The sequence below is a fragment of the Lontra canadensis genome, unplaced genomic scaffold, assembly GCF_010015895.1.
Source record: "Lontra canadensis isolate GAN:19392208 unplaced genomic scaffold, GSC_riverotter_1.0 scaffold43, whole genome shotgun sequence".
NCBI classification, from domain to species: Eukaryota; Metazoa; Chordata; class Mammalia; order Carnivora; family Mustelidae; genus Lontra; species Lontra canadensis.
The window spans coordinates 3,696,542-3,722,330 of NW_022631037.1; the positions used below are offsets into that span (position 1 = coordinate 3,696,542).

The 25,789-nt window shown below is 50.3% G+C and overlaps 1 protein-coding gene across 2 annotated transcripts; it reads right to left on the reverse strand.

Annotated features, from left to right (window-relative positions):
- Nucleotides 1–303: 303 nt before the first annotated feature.
- Nucleotides 304–24,112, reverse strand: LPO (lactoperoxidase). 2 transcript variants are annotated; one of them, XM_032871970.1, is made up of 13 exons: nucleotides 23,975–24,112; nucleotides 20,147–20,224; nucleotides 18,914–19,001; nucleotides 14,376–14,536; nucleotides 12,104–12,221; nucleotides 11,590–11,719; nucleotides 10,599–10,805; nucleotides 9,033–9,357; nucleotides 6,417–6,577; nucleotides 4,028–4,280; nucleotides 2,760–2,933; nucleotides 1,616–1,853; nucleotides 304–1,430 (listed from the first exon to the last, which is right to left on the reverse strand). In XM_032871970.1, exons 2-13 carry the CDS (start codon nucleotides 20,220–20,222, stop codon nucleotides 1,223–1,225), a joined length of 2,139 nt encoding a protein of 712 aa, XP_032727861.1. In that variant the 5' UTR covers nucleotides 20,223–20,224; nucleotides 23,975–24,112; the 3' UTR covers nucleotides 304–1,222. The 2 variants fall into 2 exon arrangements, with proteins under 2 accessions (XP_032727861.1, XP_032727859.1); XM_032871968.1 differs by lacking the exon at nucleotides 23,975–24,112 and adding an exon at nucleotides 20,376–20,394.
- Between the last annotated feature and the right edge of the window lie 1,677 nt (nucleotides 24,113–25,789).

Sequence of the window (25,789 nt, forward strand, 5' to 3'; positions counted from 1 at the left end):
ACAGCCCAGGTCTTCGGGCTTCTGGACTCTTCCCAGAGGATGGCTAAGAGCCTCCCACCCCCACTCCACCACTCAGGGGACCCAGAGGTGCCAGCTAGGTTGACCTTACCTGGAGGGTCATTTTATTTATTTATTAAAAACAATTTTTTTAAAAAGATTTTATTTATTTATTTGACAGAGAGAGATCACAAGTAGGCAGCGGCAGGCAGAGAGAGGAGGAAGCAGGCTCCCTGCTGAGCAGAGAGCCCAACACGTGGCTTGATCCCAGGACCCTGAGATCATGACCTGAGCCAAAGGCAGAGGCTCAAGCCACTGAGCCACCCAGTCACCCCAAGGAGGGTCATTTTAAAAGAAGACATGAGTATGTATTGGGTAGCAGTGCAAGGAATATTCTGGAGATGCCCCTTCAAAGGTCTTATAGGCTCCAAAGACTGCCCTCAAAGAAGAGGGTAGTTTCCAGAAGGGTTTCTGGAAGGGAAATCAACTTTAGCTGTAGGGGAATCCAGGCTTGGAAGTCCTCCCTGTTTGATCCCTGGACAGCACCCCAAACCCTCTCCCTTGGCTCTATCTGTGGCCGTTGTTTCTTTCCCCAGGAGCCCCTTGCTTCCTTTTTTTCTCTGAGAACTGAAATCTCACCACACCATAACTTCTCGCCCCCCAGACCCATGCACACAGCATCTTAGTGGTAAGACATGTCTGCGCTGTAAACCTCCAGTTACTTATTTGGCCGTGGTTCCAAGGTCTGCCTTCCGGAAGGGAATAGCGTCACTGCCACTACCTTCAGTCAGCCATCAGATGTTTATTGAGCCTGTGCTGTGTGCTGAGCGTCATGCTGGGTGCCACGGGGGACACACGGAAGCAGACTGGTCTCTGGCTCAAGGAGCTTACAATCTAGTTTGAAAGGAGAGGTAGAAAGATAAGAGCCCAACGGCCGTGGCCTCAGATGAGACATGTTGCAGGGAGAGGTTGGGTGACATCTCATGGACAGAGGGGATGACGTGGGAGCAGCAGGATTCAGGTGGAAGAGCTGGGAAGGCTGAGGTGCTGGTCTTGGGCTAGAGCGCAGTGTGCATCTGGCGAGTAGAGAGAAACCCGGCTGAAAAGAAGGGCCGGGATGGGGTGTGGAGCTCTAAGGGACTGGGTCACCAAACTTGCTTGAAATGGAATCAAGGACCAAAGGGAGCGCTACTGCGCAGTGCAGGAGGCCGGGAAGCCTGGGCTCCTAATTCTCCACTGAGGCCCAGGGTGACAGGTCCAGCTTGTCAATGGCTGAGCAATCCACAAAGCCCTGGGGGTAGCTGTTGGCCTGGAATGGGTCGTGTGGGACCTTGGTGATGTGGGTGTTGTCACAGACCAGGCGTGAGAAGGACATTTTCTGGAGAGAGTCCCGTTGCTTCTCAGTGAAGACCCCAGGGTTCTCCCACCAGAATCTGCAGAGACAGAAGCAGGGTCTGTCCACACAGCCCCGCTGGCGGCCCCTCCCGCCGCCCCACTGTAGTGAAGGGGAAAGAAGGAGGTGGCTGGGAACACGTGGACTTTGGGACCACACAGGACTTTGGGACCCCCACAGAAAAGGGTCAGCTCTCCCCTGCCCTCCTCACAAGATCTCACTTGCCTGTCTCCGTCACGGATTTGCTGGAACTGCTTCCCCAGGAGGCAGGCCAGGAGAGACCCCACTCGGCCCCTCTCTACCAGGGGCTCAGCAACGCCCCCAACCCAGATGTCAATGTTGTCAGGGGTTCCGTAGAGATCCAGTAACTTCTTAGCCAGCCTCCTGTTCTTCAGCACAGCATTCAGCTCCTTCAGGGTCTTGGGCTGTGGGAGGTCACAGAAACCTCTCCAGGAGTTGTACCCTAGGGCAGAGGGGCCAAGGCTGTCTCATCCCAGGGGCTTCTTCCCCACAACTCTCCTTGGGGACATACCTGTTCCAGCTCCATCGGCCCCAGAAAGCCTGGCCTCATAGCCTCTGGGGCGGGGTGGGCAGGGCTCCATTGTTTTACACTTGTGGTCCTTGAGGCTTGAGAAGGCTAGCAGGTTACACGGGGCTTGCTGTGGGCCCAGGCACTATGCTAAGCCCTGTACAAATATGTCAGCTGAAGAACAGAGATGCTAAGTAACTTGCCCAACATATCCCTAGAAATGGCACAGCTGGGATTTGAAACCCGGGCTGTCTGGCTCTTAATTACTACATTAAATTGCCTTTTGTGGGCACAAAAGAAAGGTCCAAAAGTCATTGGTTTGTCTCTATTCCCCTTTCTTAATGTTTTTCTGGGATTTTTAAACCAGCTTGACAAGTCAGTTGTTGGCCTCTTGTTCATCTGAGGAGCTCTGAGGAGCTCTAGGTATGTTCTCTTATCTCTGCATTAGGGAGAATGGAAGGCTCCATTTCACAGATGAACAAAATAAATTTTTTAAAAACTGGCATCTGGGGGGGTGCCTGGGTGACTCAGTGGGTTAAGCCTCGCCTTCGTCTCAGGTCATGGTCTCAGGGTCCTGGGATTGAGCCCCCCATTAGGCTCTCTGCTCAGCAGGAAGCCTGCTTCCCTCTCTCTCTCTGCCTGCCTCTCTGCCTACTTGTGATCTGTCAAATGTATAAATAAAATCTTAAAAAAAATAAATAAAATAAAAAAATAAAAACTGGCAACTCTGCTAAAGTTTTAGAATTGGCCAGATCCCCTGGGTTATAGAAGAGAGTCCCTAAGACCCTCAGAAAGTAACGAGAAGTTCCCTGGGCCAGGCGGGACCCCAGGCCCACTCACCAGGCATCCCATGGTCTCGGCCCCGCTGTATGTTGATGGCGGCCAGGTCAAAGCCGTGGATCTTGTGGGTGGGCTGGAAAAGCTTGTTGCGCAGCTCTCTTGTCATCATTTTGTTCTGATCCAGGAGCTTGGACTTCTTGGCCAGCAGGCCCCTGACCAGAGGGTCAATTCCACCTGTAAGGGAGACCCAGAGGCCATCCTGGGGGCGGGGGTAGGGTGAGGCCGTCTTCCACTGGGAGCCCCTCCCTCCACCAGACGTTTCCTATCAGGTAAAAAGGGAGGCCAACTGAACATCTCAGGCTGGCAGCCAGGAGAGAAGAGCGAGGTGCAGCCTTCAGGGTGTGCTGGGCCGAGGGCATCTAGACTGCCTGCTGGGGGTGAGGAGGGGGTGGGGAACGGACGTTCCTGGGATGATGGCAGGAATATAAGCTTCAGGAGTTTTCTGAGCTTTGGCTCAGAGTCTGTTCGTTTTCCTTCCATGTGTTCCCCCCGGGGAACTCTGAAACATGGGGAGAGGTAGCAGGAGGCTACAAAGAAAGGCCCTGACTTGTCAGGACTTAAGCAAAGCTAGGTTCAGTGCAGCCCGGCCCAGCATAAAGAGGAACTGGCCCAATCTTTGGCACTTGATGGAGGTGGAGAGTCCTAGAGGACAGCAGAAAAGAGCAATTTATTTACCAAACCCATGAATTCTTTCTGTAGGGAAGCCTGTGGCAGGGAAAGGTCAGACACCTTGGAGGCCAGAGGAGGAGAGAAAGAATTATAACTCATTTATCGACCACCTCCTGTGTCTCAGAAACCATTGTAGTGCTCTCCACATCTATGCCACTTGATTTTTTGTATATCCTACTGCTGTGGGTACCATTGTGGTCCCCGTTTTACATGTGAGGAAACTGAGGCTCATTGAGGTGAATTCACTTGCCCAAGGTCACACAGGAAGGAAGTTCCTGGAATCTGACTTCTAAGCCAGGCTTCCCTAGAAGCAGGACGCAGCGCGAGACCGCCGGGTCACAGTGCCTCCCTAAAAGGACATACCGTCTTTTTTTTTTTTTTTTTAAAGACTTTATTTATTTATTTAACAGAGAGAGAACGAGAGAGAGAGAGATATCACAAGAAGGCAGAGAGGCAGGCAGAGAGAGAGGGGGAAGCAGGCTCCCTGCTGAGCAGAGAGCCCGATGCAGGGCTCAATCCCAGGACCCTGAGATTAGGACCCGAGCCGAAGGCAGAGGCTTTATTTAACCCACTGAGCCACCCATGCGCCCCAGACATACCGTCTTTGACTATCCTCCAGGTGTTGAAGAAGAGGGTGTGCAGGGGGAGCTCTGCCTCTGGACCCCACGGCTGATAGTTCTCATCCAGACGGGACACAGTCGAGGGGACCTCCAAGTGGCCAAAGCGGAAGGCAAAGGTGAAGACGTTGGAAATTCGGGGGTCGGCAGATTTGTTATAGCCTTGGTATGGGGGGATCCACTTCTGCATCTCCTCACCGAGCACAATGGGTAGGTAGTCCCTAAAGGTGATAATCTGCAGGGGGAGAAACATCATGAGCCAAGGGTGGGAGGATGCGGAGACCTCTGCAGAGTGAGGTTGGAGGATGCTGCATCAAGAGGGACAAGTGGCCAAAAATCTAGGAGGGCAAATGGAAAGCAAAAGTGCCCATTTCCCTTCCTGTGACCATGGTAGACAGCTGCTAACTGATCATGACATTCTTTCTGCTGGTCGCTCATCGTCTGTCTTGAAACATGGGCCCCACTGATCAGTCCTTTGAGTTAGCACTAGACATGTACTCTCTTTGTCACCTCTGCTCCAGGTCTACGGCCTTGAAGCTAAAGGGACAGTCCTCATGTGTCACTTGAACATAACGATGCCACATCATCCAACTTTTCCCTGTGGGGCCAGAACGAAAGGAACGATGAACCACAGGAAAGGTTCACAATGAATTCACCTCATCTCCAATTCTGAGACAAATGGTGTGCTGTGGAGAAGCAATTTGGGGGCTGGTTTTACTCAAAGCAATGAGCTAACACAAACAGAGAAAAAAGAGAAAATCCTGACACCACATAATGCAATAATTCTATTTTTTCTTTTTTCTAATCTTTGTCTATACGATGCATATTTTTACACACTTGTGCTCCTAGAGAATACATACTTTTACTTTCTGCTTTTTCATTTCAAGCTTCTCATGTTTCTACCTAGCTCACCATTATGTAATTCAACCTGCATAAAATTCTCTTGCATTCATGGATCCTTTTCTTATTGTTTTAATTTTAGGTTGCTTCTAATTTGTTCATCAGCAGAAGTTGTAAGGATTTCATCCTTGGAGCAGGCAGCTGCTTCTCAGACTCTGCGAGGTAGTGAGGGACAGAAACTTGCCTCTGCCCATAGAGGACTGGCCCAGCTGTGGCGCCAGACCAAACTGGTTAGTCAGATTCTCGCTCTCAGAAATTTAGAGTTTTGGATGCCGCTGTCCTGGTCGGTTCACAGTGGCATCATTCATAATAGCCCCAAACTGGAAACCATTCTAATGTCCTTCAGTGGGTAGATGGTTAAGTCAACCATGGAACACTGCTCAGCAGCAGAAAGGAAGGGACTTTACACCTGCAACAATCCCAGTGGACCTCAGAGGCATTAAGCTGAATGGAAAGAGCTGATCTCAAAAGGATACAGACTGTTCTCGAGACAACGTAACTGTACAGAGGGCAGACTGGTGATCACCTGCGGATAGGGACCTGGAAGGGGGGTGGGTGGGTGCAGGTCTCAGAGGGTAGCAGGCGGGAGTCTTGTGGTGATGGCAGTGAAGTTTCTTTATTGTGGGGGTGATTCCCTGAGACTACCCATGTGATAAAGTTGCAGACACACACACACACGTACACACACAACTGCATTTCTAACTGGTGAAATCTGAATAAGACCTTTGGTTTTTGTCAATGTTAATGTCCTGGGGTTTTTTTTTCTTTTTATTTATTTATTTGACAGAGAGATCCCAAGTAGGCAGAGAAGCAGGCAGAGAAAGACGGGGGAGCAGGCTTCTTGCTGAGCAGAGAGCCCGATGCGGGGCTCAATCCCAGGACCCCGGAATCATGACCTGAGCCGAAGGCAGAGGCTTAACCCACTGAGCCACCCAGGTGCCCCAATGTCCTGCTTTTGATGTTGTACCACGGTCATGCAAAACATTAGCACTGGGGGAGGCTGCGTGCATGTGCTGCTTGTTTACAACTTCCTAAGAATCTGTACTTATTTTTAAAAAATGTTTAAATATGTGCCCAGTTAATTCTAGCTAGTCAGTCAGCCAATAGCCTATAGCACTGGACGATGCCTGTGACCTGTGGCTTGGATGTGGAGAATTTAGAAGAAGGGCATCCAGCTGAAACAGCCCGCCTAGCTGCTGTTCAACAGTCCCAGGCGTGACAGAGACTTTGGTCCCAGGGGTGACACCAGAGTGACCAACATACAAATGACTCTCAGACACTCTGAATCCAGAGATTTATTCTGGGGCAAAGATGCTAAAGAAATGAAAGGGAGGGTGAGAAGCATGAGACAGTGGGAAAGAAGAAACAGAGGGGGAGAAGGGGAAGCGGAGGTGGGGGAAACAGAGAAGGTGGCAGAGCCAGGGGTGGAAGCCAGGTGGGCGTGGGAGGCAGGGCTCTTGGGCTTCTGTACCTGCACGAAGGCTCCCAGTATCTTCCGGGCTTCCTGGTAGACCTTCTCTCCATCCCAGTGAGGGTTGAGTCTCTTTAGCTCAATTGCCAGCCTGTTGTGCTCTCGGAGAAAGAGGGTGTGGGAAGTGGCCAGCAAGATCTGCTCAGAGGCTCGGGAATCTCCTGAAAGCCCAGAAGGCAGGCAGGTTAGGTTCCCCAGAGCAGCCCCAGAACCCAGTAATCTGCGCAAAGAAATAGATGATAGTGCCCCCAGGGCCCTTCTCCTAAGCCCCTCCTTCTAGTTAACCTAAGGGAAGTCAAGTGGAAAGGGGATCAGGGCGGGGAGTCACAGGTTTGAATCTCAGCTTCGCATTCACAATTCTTAGCTAGTCACTTTGGACAAGTTACTGAGCACTTCCAAGGCTCAGTCTCTTGGAGAATGGGGATAATAACGCTGACTGCACAAGAGTGTGCTAAAAACTACAGATGACATTAAAAAGGAAAATTTTGCTGATTACAATCCCAACTGCCCTCTAAAATTGGGCAGTACAAATTAACAGAGGCTTTTTGGTGGAGCAACTTCGGAAGTTTTAGGAATGCCAGTTTGAGGCCAGGAGCATGGGTAGGGTCGAATTTCTCCATGCAATAGCGGGAGAAGAATCTAGAGGTGGGGGCCTTTGGGAGAAAGGAAAGAAGGGAGGAATGGGGGCGGGGACTTAGTTAACTGGCAGAAGAGCAGGTGTTTCACAAGGGGACATTTTGTGTCCTCTAATCTTCAGGAAAAGTCTACTAAACTCACAAATGCCTGGTCTGTGCAGGTATTTTTATGGAAAACAGCAAAGGGTTTGGTTTTGTATCTGCATTGATGTGAGATATGTGTGAACATGGAATCCAAGAGGTCTACCCAAGAGATCTGGGCCTATGGACTGGCTTTCTGCCATGTCTGTCTGGGTGGGCAGGGGGTTTGTCCTGCAGAGTGGATTTTTGGAAGAAGAAAGGTCTCCACAAGCCCAAGGCAGAGGGTCTAAGGGCATATCAGGAGGGCATAAGCCCCCAGAATGAACAGAATTGGGGGGCTTTGGTTGTGCGCAGGTTGTATAGAGTGGGGACTTTGTGTTGAGTTTATAAAAAGCCTTAAAAATAGGCATTCCTGGGGCGCCTGGGTGGCTCAGTCGTTAAGTGTCTGCCTTCGGCTCAGGTCATGATCCCAGGGTCCTGGGATTGAGCCCCGCATCACGCTCCCTGCTCAGCAGGAAGCCTGCTTCTCCCTCTCCCACTCCCCCTGCTTGTGTTCCCTCTCTCACTGTGTCTCTCTGTCAAATAAATAAAATATTTTTTAAAAAACAGGCATTCCTCTTAATCTAGAAACTCCTCCTCTAGCAAGTTATCTTAGTAAAATTATTAAAAACGAGGGGCACCTGGGTGGCTCAGTCAGTTAAATGTCTGCCTTCAGCTCAGATCATGATCCCAGAACCCTGGGATCGAGACCCACATGGGGCTTCCTGCTCAGCAGGGAGTCTGCTTCTCCCTTTGTCCCTTTCCTCCACTTGTGCTCTGTCTCTCTCTAATAAATAAATAAAATCTTCAAAAAAGTAAAAATAAAAATTTTTTTTTAATTTTTTTTAAAGATTTTATTTATTTATTTGACAGAGAGAGATCACAAGCAGGCAGAGAGGCAGGCAGAAAGAGAGGAGGAAGCAGGCTCCCTGCTGAGCAGAGAGCCTGATGCGGGGCTCGATCCCAGGACCCTGAGATCATGACCTGAGCTGAAGGCAGAGGCTTAACCCACTGAGCCACCCAGGCGCCCCCAAAATAAAAAAATTTTAAAAATGAGTACAAAGATTCATCAACAAGGATGTTCATGACCTAAAAAACAGCAATAAATCACAGAAAATCTAGAATTATTTAAATGCTTCCAAGTAGGATTGATAAAATAAATTATATGTCACGGAATATCAGGCAGCCAGTAAAAATCAAGTTGTAGAAGAATGATTAATGATGTGATATATTACATGAAGATATCAGGTTATAGAACATAACTGATTGTATAACCCCAACTATATAAAAACAGTATAGAACTCTACCTATGATTTTTTTTTAAAGATTTTATTTATTTATTTGACAGACAGAGATCACAAGTAGGCAGAGAGGCAGGCAGAGAGAGAGAGAGGAGGAAGCAGGCTCCCTGCCGAGCAGAGAGCCCGATGCGGGACTCGATCCCAGGACCCTGAGATCATGAGCTGAGCCAAAGGCAGAGGCTTAACCCACTGAGCCACCCAGGTGCCCCTACCTATGATTTTTTTTAAAAACTCTGGAAAGATGGGCACTAAAAATGTTAACAATTATTACTGGTGGGTGGTGGGGTTTTGTGGATTTTCTTATTTGTGCTTCTCTGAACTGATTTTTTTTTTTTTCATAGTGAACACATGTTCTTAGATTTGTTTTCATCTGGGCCCTTCTGCCACGCCTGAACCAGAGCCAGAGGCGGTGGGGACTTGGTGTGCATTTTTTTCCAGAAGGCACAGGAGAAGAGACAGTGGCAAAGCCTCTTTGGAAGCACCTAGCAGCCTCCTGAAGCTTTTTTTGGTCTCTCTCTGCTCCCAGTCCTTGGGTCCCTCTGTTCCCAGCCTAGACTCACCTGCCAGGAAGCAGGGCACTCGGGCGGTGGTATTGATGAACTCGCAGGGGCTTGGCTTCTTGACGTCGAACGGCAGGTAAGCCAGCCCATGGTCATAGAACTCCTGGTTCACAGCCATGAGGCCCAGTGGGCTGCTGAGGTTGCGAAGGCGGCTGGCCAGGCTGGGTTCGGGGCCGTATACCAAGCTGGCGTCCAGGAAGGAGGTCAGAGCATTGATCTGATCTCGAGCCAGGGACTGGTAAGGTGGACTGGGGCAGACGAACCCAGCTCGGAAGAAAGGCATGCATTTGCCTTGAGTCTTCAGCTTGGGGTCATTGGGAGGGAACTGTGGAGAGATTGGGATAGGTGACTGGGCAGAGCTGGCACAGCTGGGAACTGACAATCTCCCCCCAGGGCAGGTCTGGATGCGGCTGGCAAAGATGCTGACAGAGCCCTCCTGGGACCCTGGGACCGGACACTGGCTCCAGAAACCTCCTATTGACCTTGTACCTCCTGGGCCACAATGCCCTGAAGTTCTTTACATTCCCACCATGTAAAATAGGCTGAGGGGGATCATTCAATCTTTCATAGCAAAGCTTCCACATTTTTGGTGGGGAGGGAGTCCTGAGATCCCTGGACAGGGAAGCAAGACATGGCCCAGGAAAGGCTCTGTTACTAATTATTACCAACAACAGCTACCATTTATTTATTTTGGATCTAACATGTGCTATGCATAATGCATACCTTTTCTCACTTCGGTCCTCAAAAAAGGTAAGGTAGATAATTCAGTCCCATTTTACAGGTGAGAAAATTGAGGCTCAGAAATGTTAAGTAATTTGCCTAGGAACTTAGAAACCGGAAGGGATATATGGGATTCGGATCTAGATTGACCTCAGTCCGCAGCTCATGTTCTTTATATCACAGCACATAGCCTTGATTTGTTTGAGTGAATAAATCACTCTTCAACTGTAAAATCACAAATAAGAAAAAAATGGGGCATCATGGCAAGTTCCTCTCTCTTCCTGCTGGAAAGCCCCACGAATCCCGGCCCTGGCTCGGATTCACCCATCCAATCGCAGCTCTTTCTGGGAGCAGCCCTCCCAGACCCCACGGTGACTTACAGCAATGTTCTACCAAATGAACTGTGTATCAAAAGCGTCTCCCGGGGATCCTGGTATAATGTAGACTTTGTTTCTCCCCGTCTGGGAGGAAGCTTGAGCTTTAATATCCCTAGTAAGTCCCTAAGTGATGCCACTGCTTCCAGGCCAGGCACGGAGATGACCCTCCCCAGAGCTCCCCCAATTCTGCCACTAGCAGTTACTTGCCCATTTCCACACAGGTCTCAGTCTTTGAGGAAAGGAGCAGTGTTTGATTCCCCAGCGCTTAGTGCACTGCCTGGCATGAAGTCGGTAATATAATGTCTATTCATGGAATAAATGGAAGGGTGAATGAACGGACGTGTGAGGTTTGGGAAGCCGTCAGATCAGCATTTGGGATCTATCCTGAGCCCCTGGCTGACCAGCTGGGAACGTCTGCCCTGTGGTCAGGGAGGTGAGAGGCTTGTCATTGACAGCCGTAGGGGCCTACCATGATGGGGAAGCAGTTGTCTCCCTGGATACAGTACTTGTCACACTGGGCTTTGGAGTACTCGCTGCTCCCCAGCTCGGTGTCGGGGGCAAAGTCCAGGTCATGATCCACGATTTGACCCCACTGCATGAAGAGCAAGGATCTGTTTTGGTCCAGAACACCCTCCTCATTCAGGTAGTCTACAATCTGGTTGGATACATCTCGGGCCTGCGGATGGAGAGAGAAGGGCAGGAAGGATTGGAGGAGGAAGAGCTTTGAGGGGTCCAACTCAGCTGCGGTTTACTGTGTACCTCGGGTGCAACAGTGTGTACCTGTGTACTGTGTACCTTCCATCCTCATGGCAAGTTTGCAAAGTGGGTGGCATAACACTTGTCTTATAGGGGACCGCACCCAGTCCTGGAAAGGCCAGGCCAATCCCCAGCAGTCCTGCAGCTACGAAGGGGTGGGGACAGGACTGTGCACGGGTCTGTGTGACTTGATGGCTTGCAAGGCCAATGCCCTTTCCACGAGGGAAGGGGAAAACAAAGGCTCCTGCCGTCAGTGTCACTGAGGTGCCAGGTGTCTGGCAATAGGAGAGGGGCTCTGGGGAGGGGCTGCCAACTCAGATGAGGCCAACAGATAGGACTTCCAGGCAAACAACAGCTGATGCACCCCAGGGGCGGAGGCGGGGTAAGCGCAGGCAGGATGGGGCAGGGAGGCCATCTGCCTGGGACACCCCAGGGCATCTGGCCTGTGGGGCCGCCGGGCCGCGACCACCGCATGGCTGGGCCCCGAGCTCTGCTGCCCTCTCGTGGCACTTTGGGGAACACCGCCGGGGAGCCCGTCCAAACATCCATCTCCGCGGCCGCGGCTCCGCCTCGCACGCACCCTCTACCCTCCCACCTCTTTCTGCCGGCATCCCGCGTGTGTTTGGGGGCGCATCCCCTCCCCTCTGACTGCCCTCCCGCCCCCTCCCGCTCGGGGCTCGCGCCCACCCCGGGCCCTCCCTCACCAGCGGGACGGGGAAGCCGTTCCGCGTCCTGCCCGGCGTCCACCCGAAGGGCTGGGAGAGCCCGTCCTCGTACTCGGCCGGCAGCCAGCGCCCCAGCGCCCTGTTGGCGGCGCCCAGCTTGGGGTTCCTCCTGAAAGCGACCAAGACCCGCGCTCAGCCCGTGGGGACCTGTGGGGGAGCGGCGGGAGCCTCCCCCCGCGGGAAAGGGGGCGCGGAGGAGACGCGTCTGACATGTGGGGTTTGGGAAGCTAGTCCACCCTGAGGGCGCGGGGCTGCGCTGCCGGTGGGATGCAGCTGTCTCCTTTTAGAAGACGGGAAGGTCGGGAGGGTTCCAACAGAACTGTTTCCGGTGGGCCGCAAGCCCAGGAGGGTAAGGTAGAGGGGGTTCTGCCCGGAACGCCCCAGCCGCCAAGGCCCCGGCTGGGTTGGGCAGGGCAGGCGGGCGGGGTGGAGCGGGTGCTCTGGGCATGGCCATTGGGGGGGCCGCCCCCCACCCCGGCCCATGCCCGCTCACCTGTTATTACAGTCTCCTGTAATGGTTCGGTAAGGACTGTCCTCGTCACACTGCACCACCGGAACAGGGGCGTCACAGCCCACCTCCCAAGACAGTGCAGTCAAGTCCAGACTGGGGTCTGAAACAGAAGGGGCGCCAAAGCTGCTGAGTTCTTTGTCCATTCTGGGGCACTGGGGGAAGTCAGGACACTGAAACCAGAGGTCAACTTACATTTCTTGGAATACAGGTCTATGTTCTAGGGAAGTAATTCTCGGGTGGTTTCTGGTTCAATCCTGACAACTCGCTAAAGTAGAATTTTAATTCCCATTTTGCAGATAAGAAACTGAGATCACAGTGCTGAAGAGACTTTCCCGAGGCCAAACAGATAGTAATTGTGAAAGTTCCCAGAATTGTTAATGATTCTTTGTTTTTATCGGGTCATTTGAATCAACAGACCTTTCTTTTAGAATGAAAATGCCCCTGAGAGGTAGTCTGAATTAGTTTGGTAAGACTGCTTTTCTTCTAAAGGGGAACGCTCCTACACTGTTGGTACGAATGCAAGCTGGTGCAGCCACTCTGGAAAACAGCATGGAGGTTCCTCAAAAAGTTGAAAATAGAGCTACCCTATGACCCAGCAATCGCACTACTGGATATTTACCCTAAAGATACAAATGCAGTGATCCGAAAGGGCATGTGCACTGGAATGTTTATAGCAGCAATGTCCACAATAGCCAAACTATGGAAAGAACCAAGATGTCCATCCACAGATGAATGGATAAAGAAGATGTGGTATATATACACAATGGAATACTATGAAGCCATCAAAGGAAATGAAAACTTGCCATTTGCGAAGACAGTGGATGGAACTAGAAGGTATCATGCTGAGCAAAATAAGTCAATCAGAGAAAGACAATTATCATACGATCTCCCTGATTTGAGGAAGTTGAGAGGCAACGTGGGGGGTTTGGGGGGTAGGAAAGGAATAAATGAAACAAGATGGGATCAGGAGGGAGACAAACCATAAGAGACTCAATCTCACAAAACAAACTGAGGGTTGCTGGGGGGAGGGAGGTAGGGAGAGGGGGGTGGGGTTATGGACATTGGGGAGGGTATGTGCTATGGTGAGTGCTGTGAAGTGTGTAAACCTGGCGATCCACAGACCTGTACCCCTGGGGCTAATAATACATTATGTGTTAATAAATAAACAAATAAATAAATGACTATAATACCTAAAAACAAAAACAAAAAAAGCCTGCTTTTCTTCTAGAGCTTCACGGACATCTGAAGTACCAAGCAAGCAGGAATCGAGATGAGGAAGATGTTGGGAAGGGACAGGGAATTTTCAAGTGAGAAGCTCGGTGGTCTTGGAAGGAGTAACATGGCGGGGGGGCTTCAGGCATCCAAGGCGCAGATCGGAGGGAACTGATAACCTAATGCAGCCTGAGAGGCACCCGGGTGCCTGGGTGGAAGGGAGGCAAGGGAACCTGGTTCTGTGGGGGCTTCATCAGGGGACCATCTGTGAAGGGTGGCAGGGGCTGGGGTTCAACCTGACCCTCCTTTGGAGTCTCAGAGTTTCAAAGCGATTGTTACTTCTCCCCACGTTGTCCCAGTTTCCTTCTTTTGGAACTTTGGAATTTGCCCAAGTCCTAGGCCAGTTATCTCCCCGCACTTGATGTTTTCTCAGGGAGAACCTACAGCCTCTTCCTCCGGTTGGGACCAAACCCCTTCCTCCATGACCCTCCAGGAACTGTGACATTTGGTGGGGTGGGGTGGGGTGGGGGAGGCGGGGCGAGGGGTTGGAGGAGGTCACGATCAATCCATTACCTCATTGTTTCAGCTACACCTTACCCCAAAGAAGAGGGAAATCTCATCTCCTGTGACATAATCCCAGTAAATCCCCCTGATCAGGTGGCTTAAATGTCTCCTTTATAGGCCGTAGTGGTGGCACTGTGGTTTGGGACAGGGAGCCCATGTTTATTGACTTTAGAACTTCCTCTGGACAGAGGCTTACAGATGGCATTATACAAAGAGCATGAATGTCCCCTCATTTGGAGTTGGCAATGTGACCGTGCTGGGCCTGGGCTCCTTTCTCTGCAAAACACACCCCACACTGACATAGCTGTCTTCTCTGTCCCTCCTTGCTCTGCAGGTCCATGACTCTGAGAAGGGAGAGCTGGGAGGGCCCCTCCTTGGAGGTGCTCCTAAGAGAGAATGCAGGTTTTGGTGGCTTCTGTTCTCTCCTACAGAGGGATGGCCCCTTGCTGCCATTAGAGGGTTAGTGGGTTTTCTGTACCTGTGGCATTGGTCAAGGCCGCTTTCTGCCTCAGTCTCTTTAAGGACTCCTCCCACACCTGCCCAATGCGGATGGCTGTGCGTGCCCAGCCTTTGGCATGCTTGAAGTACTCGGAGAGCTGTCGAGTGGTGGGTGCCTCGGAGCTCATGGCCATCTTCAGCCTACAGCAGAGAGCAATGAGAGAGTCATGACCGGACCCCTCGAGTCAGACCCTGTAGAAGGGGCGTGAGGGGACGTGTGGGGGTGTGGGCAGCATGCAGGAGACAAGCACTCCCTGAGTTCTTTTCTCATTTTCCTTTGGATGCCTCTGGAAAATCTCTTCTGGGAGGAGGAAGCTACAGTGTGTCTGGTTCTGAGAAAGGGCAGAGAGCTGGAGCTGAGCGCCTCCTGAATGAGAATCAGAGGGCTGTAGCTGTGCTGGCCGGGTCAGAATCAATTGAGGGAAACTTAAAAACACCCAAACCCACGATGTACGGGTTCAGACTGAGGAACTCCTGCCATGTAGCTGGGCAGACCGAGAATTCTAGAACAAGCAAACCTGTGGGCCTGTAGTTCTTCCCGTGGAAACATCCCCAGTTCCATGTGGCCCTAGAGTCCGAGTGGAGTTTGTTTAGATGTGGGCTGTAGCACCCTGCCTTTTGTGGACCATTTTGGGGGCAAGATGTTCAGTCTTTTATTCTTAATTTCCCATGTGTAAAATGAGAAGCCCAAATCCCTGCTCCTAAGAAATTCATGACAACACAGAGATGACTGAGCGCAAGGTGGGGTCAGAAAAGTCCCTCCGTGAGAATCCACCACTCCTTCCCTGTGCCTCAGTCTCCTCAGGTGGGAGAGGAAGGGTTCTATGAGAGGATGTCTGTGGCTCTGAGACTGAAATCTTGGAAGTGGCTCACATTCTTCAAAAGACAGCTCTGCTTTTGGGGGATGGCTCACTAGCTCCAATACCTGGGCTGTCACTCATCAGGTTCTTAGCTATTTCAAGAGTGAGGAGCATGGTGTCTCCGCTGACGGACTTCCTGGGCTAGCGGGACAGGCACAAGGACAGCTGTGATAACTGGGCTCTCATCAGCAGGCCTACCCCTGACCAGCTTCCCCCAACCTCAATACAATAGGACCCAGGAAAAGAAATGAGGCTGTCTTGTGGCTGCTGTCGCAGAGACAGCATGGCCCAGTAGCCCAGAGTGCTGGCCTGTCCGACATGGTAACTGCCAGCCATGTGTGGCTATTTAAATGGAACTTCATCAAAATCAAGTTGAATTCAGCTCCTCCCTGGCACTAGCCACATTTTAAGTGCTCAGTAGCCATGTGTGGTTAGTGGCTCCTGTACTGGATGTCCCAGATATAGAACATTGCATCATCGCAGAAAGTTCTAGCGAACAGCCCTGGCCTAGAGTTTGAGCTTAGGAAACAAGATTTGAATGTTTGGGTGTTTTGACTCTGTTTTGATGCCTGTCACTTTCTAGCTGTGTGCCTCTGGGCAAGTTACTCAACCTCTCTGTACCCAGCTTCCTTATCCCTAAATGAGGATAATGACAGTAACCTTAGGTTGAACCGTGCTATTTGATCATTTTGCCCTCAACAACAAGCTACTTGACATCGGTTGAGTTAGCACTGCATAGGGTTGTGGGGAGGAGGGAGCGTAAAGCTGGCATAGAATAAACCCTCATATATGTTAGCATCAGTGCTACCATCCTCATGAGCCAGGACCCAAAGGGATCCTCCCACCCCAGAAACAAGGTGGGCTGCTGAGCCTTGTAGGGTTCTGCCTGGAAGGTCCCACGCAAGGTTCTCCGTGCTCCTTCGCGCTTCCTCTGCCCTGCGCTGTGTGTGGCTCTCCTGCCTGAAGGCTGAATCCCAGGGCACTTACCCCCTACTTGGCTCTGGCTTGGGCTCCGAGGGAGCAGTCAGGGTGTGGGGAGAATTCTATCCATCTCCAGGCCTGCACCCTCACCCTAGCCACCATCCCCTCCCATCCAGACGGCTGTAGCCGCCTCTTGACCGTACTGCTGCCCCTGCTCCCATCCTTCTCCTTGTCTCCTGTCCATTCCCCACACAGCTGCAGCAGGGAACTTTTTAAAGGAAAAATAGACCATGTCACTCTGCACGGCAAAGTCCTTCATCGGCTTATCCTGGGACATGGATGAATCCATTTGCTCACTACACACGCGCTCCTAATGTTGCAGAACATCTTCATCACCCCCAAAAGAGACGCTGTACCCATTAAGCAGTCACTTCCCGTTCCTCCCCTGCTCCCCCTTCCTCACTGCCCCCTCCCCCAGCAACCACTAATCTGCTTTCTGACTCCCTGGCCCTCAGGACCCACCTCTCTCTCTCACCGGTAGATTACCACCTCCACCAGCACTGGCCCTCTTAGCCCCAGAAACCTCTTTCCTGCCTTAGCACCTTTGCCTTTGTCCCTCCCAGACCTGGGATGCTCTCCCCCGCCCGGATCTCTACATGGCTAACTGCTTCTCATCCTTGTCAGGCTTCCCTGTTCCCTGACCTCCAGCAGCAACCTTTGCTCTGTGTATTTCCCTGGTCCTTTTCACAAATCATGACTCGGATTGTTTGTGTTCGTGTCAGGAGAGGTTTCTGTATGATCCTTTATGTCTCCATGAGGCCTCTGAGTCCAAGAACTAACCAGCGGGGATGAGTCCCAAAGCCGGGCCAGTCGTCCTGTGCACAACTTGCAAAGGAAGTGAGGAACTCTGATGTTGTGGGTTTTACTCTAGCCCCACCTTGGGGCCATAGAAGGGTTGAAGCTAAGCAGGGAGAGAATGTTCCTTTGGAGTCCCAGGCACTTCCCTGCTGCCAACCTGGGGCTTCCCCCTGTGCTTTAATTCTGGTGGCAAGGACCTCAGGAGGAGGGCCTGACTGTGTGTCCTAGAGTCATGGCCAGTGGTTGGCACCTGCCCAAAGAGCCCCACGGGGTGGTGGCTGTCACTATGCACCTGAGAGAGAGAGAGCGTGAGCCAGACAGGGAAGCCCTGGGCCACACAGCCTCTGGCCACGGGGCAAAGCCTTTTGTCTTCTAGAGCCTGCTTAAAAGGGACCTGGCTCATGAGGGGGCAGGGAGGTGAGAGCTGAGCCAGATGCTTCTGGCTTGAGGGTTGGAGCTGTAGGCTACTGGCCAGAGACTTCTCTGGGTCAGGGAGCTGGCAGCAGAATCTCCCAGAGAGCTGACAAGTGCCCCAGGTGGGGAAGAGCCTCTGACTTCCTCAAGGCACTACGCTGTGAGGTGACTTAGACCTTGACCTCTGGTGTCTCTCCCCCCTTCCCCAGCGTAACCCTAAGGAGTCAGAAACTTGTGCTGGGGGAGAGGGAGGAGCCCAGGAAAGAGAGGGATCCACAGACTGTGCTCCCTTTCTCACTCTAAGCCTAATGCAGCCCCAAGCTGAGGGAGGTGAGATGCTCTGGATTTGTTCTCCTTATGCTGATGTAGGAACTCCTGAAGGGACACTGTTCTTGGGACTAGAAGTGACGACAGCACGTATTGTCATCTAAAAGTCAGCAGAACAGGGGGTGCCTGGGTGGCTCAGTGGGTTAAGCCTCTGCCTTCAGCTCAGGTCATGATGTCGGGGTCCTGGGATCAAGCCCTGCATCGGGCTCTCTGTTCAGCAGGGAGCCTGCTGCCCCCTCTCTCTGCCTGCCTCTCTGCCTACTTGTGATCTCTCTCTCTCTCTGGGTCAAATAAAAGTCAGAACATTTATGGGACTGCTTAAGAGTTCATTCAAAGGCCAAGAAGGAAGGAAGCCCCAAGTCCAGCGCAAAGGGACAGCAAGAGGAAGGAATGAGGTTGCCTTCTGCTCAACACAATGGTTACTGTTGGTCCGCCTTTAGCTGGCTGGGCTTGGTGAGGGCAGGGACCCAGCCCGCACAGCTTGTTTCGGAGATCCCAGCCCCACGTGTGGTTGGAGGGTGGCTCACTCTGCTGGTACCCTGTGGGGTCCTCAGGCACCCTCGGGTCTTCTTATAGGGTTGGGGTGATGTGACCCTAGCCACCCCCGGTGCAGCTGCTGACGGCTCACACCTGAACCTGTCTGGTGTGATTACTGAGCCAGTCTTTGCTTAACTTCCTCCTTTGACCTCCCCAGCTCGCCCCCTCACTCCATTCACAGCTATCCTGAGAGCATGCCTTAGTAAGACCGCCTGCGTAGGAACTCACGTGTCAGATTCTGCTCCCAGGGAACCAGACTTAAGTTAGTCAATGTTAGTTGAACGAACGGAGAAATGCTACCTACAAGCTTGCTGAGACTCTGGAATGCATGACCCAAGGAAACACTGGGCCACACGGAAGAAAGTCCTTACAGGGTGAGATTAGACATCCTCTTCAAGGTGGTTTATGGGCTGAGGATTTTTAAGACTCTAGTGGGCTATTACTCCCACTTGGCACACACTACAGGCCAAGGAGGTGGGGTGAGGGTAGCACAGCTTGTAAAAGGCTTTGCTCAGGCTTGTCAGGGCTGGCCCTGAGGTGCTTGTCATTAGTCGGAAGCCAGGAAGGGGAGGGAGGTAGGCTGTGTGTGCATCTCACATACCTGGTCCGGGATTCCAGAAAGGCTTTGTTGACTTGGACCTTGACCTGACTCACGGCATCAGAGATGGCAGCAGTCGTGGTGGTCCGTGCTTGGAGAGGGAGGGGCAAAGAGCCAAGTATCTGACACCATTCCTTTGAGATACCCTCTGCTTCTGTCTCCCTCTTTCTCAGCCATTACCCCCACCCCTCAAATCTGAGCAGGCAGAAGACCGAGATTAGGAAACATTCACAAGAATCCTTAAAGAGAAAAAGCACAGAATGGGACGGATATTCTCTGGGCCTCGCTAAGATGTCAAAGTCGCTCTTCAGGAGTCCACTAGAATACCCAGAGATGGGACTAAGGTGGGTGACCATTCAGGTTGGCTCGGGCTACTGGGCTGTGGGGATTTTTCTGGTTCTTGGTAAGATAGATGCTTAAGCGAGTCCATCAAAGGGCTTGGCTGATCAGGACCCTGAGGTACAGAAGGGGATGGCACAGGGTAGAGGAAGGATTTCTTCTTGTTTTCACTTGTATTGCCATCTAGTGCATGGGAGGCAGGATGTATTCTCTGAACAGGGAAGTCTGGTGAGTTAAATGGTGTCCCCCAAAAATACACGTTCAGCCAGAACCTCAGAATATGACCCTATTTGGAAATAAGGTCTTTGCAGATGTAATGAATTTGGTTGAAGTCATAAGGGCACAGGATTAGGGTAGGCTCTAAATCCAATGACTGGTGGTATTACGACAAGAGGAGAGGGCACACAGGATTCACATAGGTGTGGGAAGACAGGGACAAAGACTGGACTGCTGCAGCTCTAGGCCAAGGAATACCAAGACTTGTTGGAGCCACCAGAAGCTAAGAAGAAGGAAGGAAGGATTCTCCTCTAGATCCTTCAGAGGAACGGGACTCTGCTGGCACCTTGATTTTTGGATTTCTAACCTCCTGGACTGTAGGAAAATAAATTTCTGTTGTCTTTTTTTTTTTTTTAAAGATTGATTTATTTATTCCAGAGGTGGGGGCACGGGCAAAGAGAGAGGGAGAGAAAATCCTGAAGCAGACTCCCCATTGAGCATGGATCCTGATGGAGGGCTCAATCCCAGTACCCCGAGATCGTGACCTGAGCCAAAATCAAGAGTCAGCCACTTAACCAACTGAGCCACCCAGGTGCCCCTAAATTTCTGTTGTCTTATGCCACCCAGTTTGTGGTCCTTCGTTTCAGCAGCCCCAAGAAACCCATACAGGGAGACACTTACCATTTGCAGCCAGCGCTGCAGTCTGGAGCAAGGTCAGGGAGGCTAGAAGGGCTGGGAGATGGAGAAGGACCCGCATTGCTGAAACGAGACCCAGGATCATATGTGAGCTTGCTGTGCTCTCACAGGAGGGATTGAGTCACAGAAAGGGGATGGTAAAGCAGAGAAGGCCCAGGGACCAGCAGATGCCCTCACACTGGAGCAGAGAAGGGGAGACTAACTCAGCATCTACCATCTGTGAGATCCATGCCAGGTACTGGCACACGTGGGAAGAGGCAGTACTGGAAGGGAAAGAACTCGGGCTTCGGGGTCAGGACATCCTGAGTTGTACTTCTGCATTTGCTATGACTAGCTCTGTGACATCGGGCAGGCTACCTAACATCTCTGGGCCCCTGGCCTGCCAAGTGAGGGAGGGAGACCAAGTGACCCAGGATGTCTGATTCTGCCCTAACAGCCTGTGACCTGAGATCCTGCGCCTGTCCGTCACAGGTGTGAGACATGCTGTTACCAAACCTGGAGCAGGGATTTGGAGTTCCCCTCCCTCCCTCCCTCCCTCGAGGATGTATTGCATCAGGGAAGTGTGAGCTGAGAAGCAGGCACTCAGCTCCTCCCTTCTGAAATCAGCAGGGGCTGCCCCTTTCCTTAAAGAGCCAATTATTAAATTGGGAGCACAGGAATGGAAGTCGTGACAAAGCTCAGGGCTTACCCAAGCTCATAGCTTGTCCCAGGCTGCCTGGAGAGACTCCAGCTCTTAGATTAACCCCTCCATTATAAGCTTTAACCCTGAACCTGAGTCATCAGACTAAAATTCACGCAGCCTTGTTTGCTGATGAGGGACTCTGGGGCTTACGCAGAGTGTTCATGAGGTTTGGTGGAATAGAACCAAAATATCTTTCGAGGAGATTCTAGCTCCAGCCCGGGGAAGAGCCCATGGCATGCAAATGGAATGATGCCGTGTTTAGACCATACTGGCAGGCCTCTTCGGTTTCACAGGTGGGCATGGGTTCTCCCCTCTGCGTGCATTCCCTGGTTGGACTCCAGAAACATACCAGGGAGAGCATCTCAGATTGGCTGCCCCCTCCATAGTTGCTTGAAGCTCCCTAAGGGAAACTGTGGCTTCCCTAAGGGAAACTTGCCTGAGGGGCCACCCCGCTGGTCTCCTGGACACCCACTGATACACCCCCCTTGAATTAGACCAGCCCAGAAGAGAACAGTGTATTTAGACAAGGTAATTTTGGTCTAACACTCCCCCAATATTTCCCTCTGTCCTTCTATGATTCCCCTACCAACTTTTATCTTGTTGAGTATATTTTTTGTAAGCTAACTCTAGGGAAAAAAAGGTATGAGTAAACACCTTTCTGGCCAAGATTCTCCTTGGCACGTTTATTTTTTTCCAAAAGGAGTTCCCAAATGGCTTGGGATCCTGTCTTACACTTCTATGACCCCAAGTAGAATCACAGTCCTTCTCTTCGTGACTTAAGGGGACCACTGAGTCAGCAGAAATCTGTCCTTTAAGGCACACAAAGATGATGGTTTGGGAGTAAAAAAAAAAAGTACTATATATATTTTTTAATTCTGGTAAAAACACATAGTATAAAATTTAGTATCTTAACCATTTTCAACCATCCAGTACCGTGGTGACTAGTATATTCACGCTGTTGTACAACAATCTCTGGAACTATGTCATCTTGCAAAACTGAAACTCTATACGTACTAGAAACCAACTGCTTTTCCCTCTTCCCCTTGCCCCTGGCAACAGCCATATCATTGATTTTTTAAAACGGCTGATGGCCACACAAGTATTCATTACACTACTCTTTCAGTGACTCGTAATAAATTAAAAACAAAAAGGAGAAGGTCCGTCTATGAAAAAGGGCATCATCTGAGATATACTGAGGAAGAAAAATATCATAGCTGAAGACATGACAGTTGAGAAATCTGAACAGGGAAAAACAACCTCAGGGCTCTTTTCTCCTTTCCTTTCCTTGGGACCCCCTTTATGCTCCCCTCACTGGGAAGCAAGGAAGGGACCTCGAGGCCAAAGTCAAATTATTTTCCATGTCTTGGCCAACTTCTCTGGTGCGTGTGAAGGAAGGACGTAAGGCAGAAAGCAGACCCAAGCAAACACAAGTTCATGCCACTTCATGGGAAAAAAGCTGTGCTAGAAGATCCTGAAGGATCTTTGAACACCTGGAGGGACACTGTCTACAGCCAGAGCCAAGCAGGGCAGAGGCAGGAGGACTTGGAGCTTCAGAGTGTAAGAGGTCAACCAGAGGCTTCTGTGATGTTTGGATATTTGTCCACATTCTTATCATCATGCTCAGTAAAGAAGCATGCTTATTTCCTAGTCCTTTGGAAGCCTGGAGCCTTCCCTGTGACATGAAGCATTATCTGGAGACACAGTCATAGCCTCTGCCTCTCTAATGGCAGGCTGGCCGATGAACTATTCATTCTTCAGCAGTCAGGCCAAATGCGACTTTCTCTGTGAAGTGAGCAGACTTCTCCAGGCAAAGTTAGGTCATTCACCTTCCTGTCCTCCTGTACTCTACTCATATCATGTATCTCTGTTTTCATGTCTGTTTCCCCATCAGACCATGAGCTCCTCAAGGGCTATGTCTTATTTACTTTTATTTTTTTCCACACCCAAGCATACTGTTGGTACATAATAGGTGTTGGTACATATGCTGAATGAATGAAACTCCTAGGACAGAGAAGGAGTTCAGCACCTGGAGGGTGCAGAGGGTGAGGGTGGTGATGGTCCCTTAGCCTACACCTTAATGTGCCTACTAATCACCTGGGGACCTTGTTAAATGCAAATTCTAACTCAGAAGGTCACAGAAGGGGCCTGAGAGCCTGTACTTCCAACAGGATCCCAGGTGATGCTGATGTTGCCGGTCTGCAGACCACACACTGAGTACCAAAGCCTTCCAGAGACAGGCTTTCGGATTTGCTGAGAAGTCACTGAGAGGGGCTGTAGGAAAGCATGAGAAGGGAAGGAATTAGCAGAATTCTTTTCCATGAGTGACAAGAGCTCTGTTGAGGGTGATGGGTTGAGCCAATAGGAAAACCAACAAACACACCATCACTCCTTGAGCAGCTCCAGGATCAAGAGGGAAACAGTGAGGAGAAAGTTCTTCATCTCTTTAGAAGAAACAATCCCACACCTCAGCCACAGGGTTTGAGACGTCCAATGACATAAAACACAGTAAAATCCAACCACTCCATTCTCCCAAAGTGAACCCCATTTAATATGACTGCAACTCATATGTCTGATTGAGATTCAGGTGTATACAAGGGCATTGAAGACACCTGGGACTAGACATTCAGGGATAACTAGGTGTTCAGATATGCTAGAAATAGCAGGCCTGCGATGCTGGAAGCAAGATAAAGATCTGAGAGCCCCGACTTAGGGAACCCTTAAACACTGCAAAATTTTCCCTCTAGAATGTCACAGGATATCACATTAGTCTCAAGAACACCATACAGAGCACCATTCTGTTACTCTTCATCCCCAACTCTCTGTGTTATCTCTTAGGCTTCAGTTTCTAAAGAGGATGGATGAGAGGTCTCTGGTATCTTCCAGACCTAAAAGTTTACGATTCTGTGACAGTTTTTGGACGCAGAAAAGCTGCCTTGCTCTACCATGAATTTAGTCACATTCTCCCTTATACCAAATAGGGATGAACCGCCATGGCGGCAGCCAAATCTGGTGCCAGATAACACCCAAGGAGGACAAGTCCCAGTGCAGTACCAAGCTTTCTGAGAAGGCTTTAGGAAATTTCATCATCAACTTTGTCGAAATCAGGAAAGATTAAAGTTAATGAGTCTTACCTGCCAAACGCCTTGGCCTATGGTGGCAGCCACGGAGTTGTTCTGCTTGGAGGAGCTGATGTTTTATAGCTTCCACCAAGAACTTTCTACTGGGAAAGGCCCAAAAGGAAAGGTTTTGAGGGGCTGATGTGACTAGGAGGAGACACTCAGGTTCAGCAGGAAACACCCTGCGGCTCCAGGCGGATGCACAAGGAAACTGTGGTGATTGGTCGATGCAGTATCACTGGCCCAGTAAAGCAGTTTTTGAGGTTAAATACATCATCCTTCTGCAGTCATGGAAGGTAAAACTCCAAACTCTGAGCTCTCCGTGGGATCCGAACAGCTCTTAAGAGAACAGAATTCAAGAACAACTGAATTGCTCTCTTTCCCATTCACTTATTCACTGTCCTTTGATCCCTTCCTTACTTTTCCCTATTCTTTGTAGAAGCAGATAGATTTGTCTTTTGGATTTAAAACAATTTAAAAATGCTGACTTTTTTTTTTTTTTCTGGTCTAAATTTCAAAATACTGCCCCTGTTTTGGCCACCAGAGGGGTTGAGAACTCTGGACTTGTTCTCAGCGTGGTAGATTAAGTCCTTGCTTCTGTCATTATATGGCTCCGGGTCAGTCGTTTTACCCTCTGGTATGTCACATTCTCTAGTTACAAAATTGATAGCTGGTTCAGATAATTATCAAGGTGGCCCATTAAAAAACACCAGAATCTGGAAATGTATTGATTTAAAGCCTAAGTATAATATTACATGCCATCCCTACTTCTACAAGTTTGAAACTTCAAGTTCATTAGATCCACACAGGAAGGAAAAAGAAAGGTTCAGAGAAAATGAAATTTCATCCAGATGTATTTTACAGACAGACGATTTAAAACATAAGCTCTTTATAAAATTATATCTTGGGTCGAAAATACTCTGGGAGACTGTCAGAAATTCAACAACCAAATGTGAAACCCCTGGGTTTACCTTCCAAAAAGATATCCCTTTTCTCCAGCTGATGGGATGTAGTTAAAACCTGCTTCTCTTGTGATTTGCCCAGGCAAATGAGCTGGGCATCTCGGAAAAAGGCAGCTGTCCAGGAAACATGAGTGAGGGACGTCAGGCTCTTCTTGTTTTCTTTGAAAGACATTTCTGTTCCTCAGCCAAGCATTGTTTTTCTCTGTCTGACCATTCCCTGAACTTTGGGGCTTATTTCTCAAGGCTCTCGCTTCCGAGTTTCATGCTTTATGGGTTAACAAAGCTGTGTCTTTATATGAATCTTGACCTCATTGGTTTTGACTGATTTCGAGATGGAACTTTGTTCTATAAGACCTATGGGATAACACCACTTTCCTAGGTGCGATCATATAGTGAACTGCTGGAGTCAAGGTAACAGCAAAAGGCAGGTCTGACTGTCTCTGGCTCTTGATCATCTTGTAACAAGATGAGATATTTTCTAGACCTGACCATTTTTGTAATGGGCAAGGATGGGGCAGTGTCAACTCCAGACCTCTATGATCCTTCATTTGTTCTCCGTACAAAGCATACCTGGAGCCAGTCACAGGGACGTGTAACTTTCCCATGGTTAATTTGTGTCTTCAGAACTTTGCTGTCATGTGATGACATGTTTTCATGGACTTATCTCAATCTAGTTAAATCTGTTCAGCACAGCTAGATGTCTCCCTACTAGGGAATGGCAAAGTGGCCTGAGAAATGGAGACAGGAGGACAGAATGTCGAGTAGAGGGGCGCCTGGGTGTTCAGTCGTTAAGCGTCTGCCTTCAGCTCAGGTCATAATCCCAGGGTCCTGGGATCGAGCCCGACGTTGGGCTCCCTGCTGGGCAGGG

What these genes read in the sequence shown, in the direction of transcription:
- LPO (XM_032871968.1), bottom strand. An exon ending in CTGGAGGATAGTCAAAGACG is followed by an intron (nt 2,934 to 4,027) that starts GTATGTCTGGGG and finishes TCTCCCTTACAG; the next exon opens with GTGGAATTGACCCTCTGGTC. An exon ending in CCGAGACCATGGGATGCCTG is followed by an intron (nt 1,854 to 2,759) that starts GTGAGTGGGCCT and finishes CCTCTGCCCTAG; the next exon opens with GGTACAACTCCTGGAGAGGT.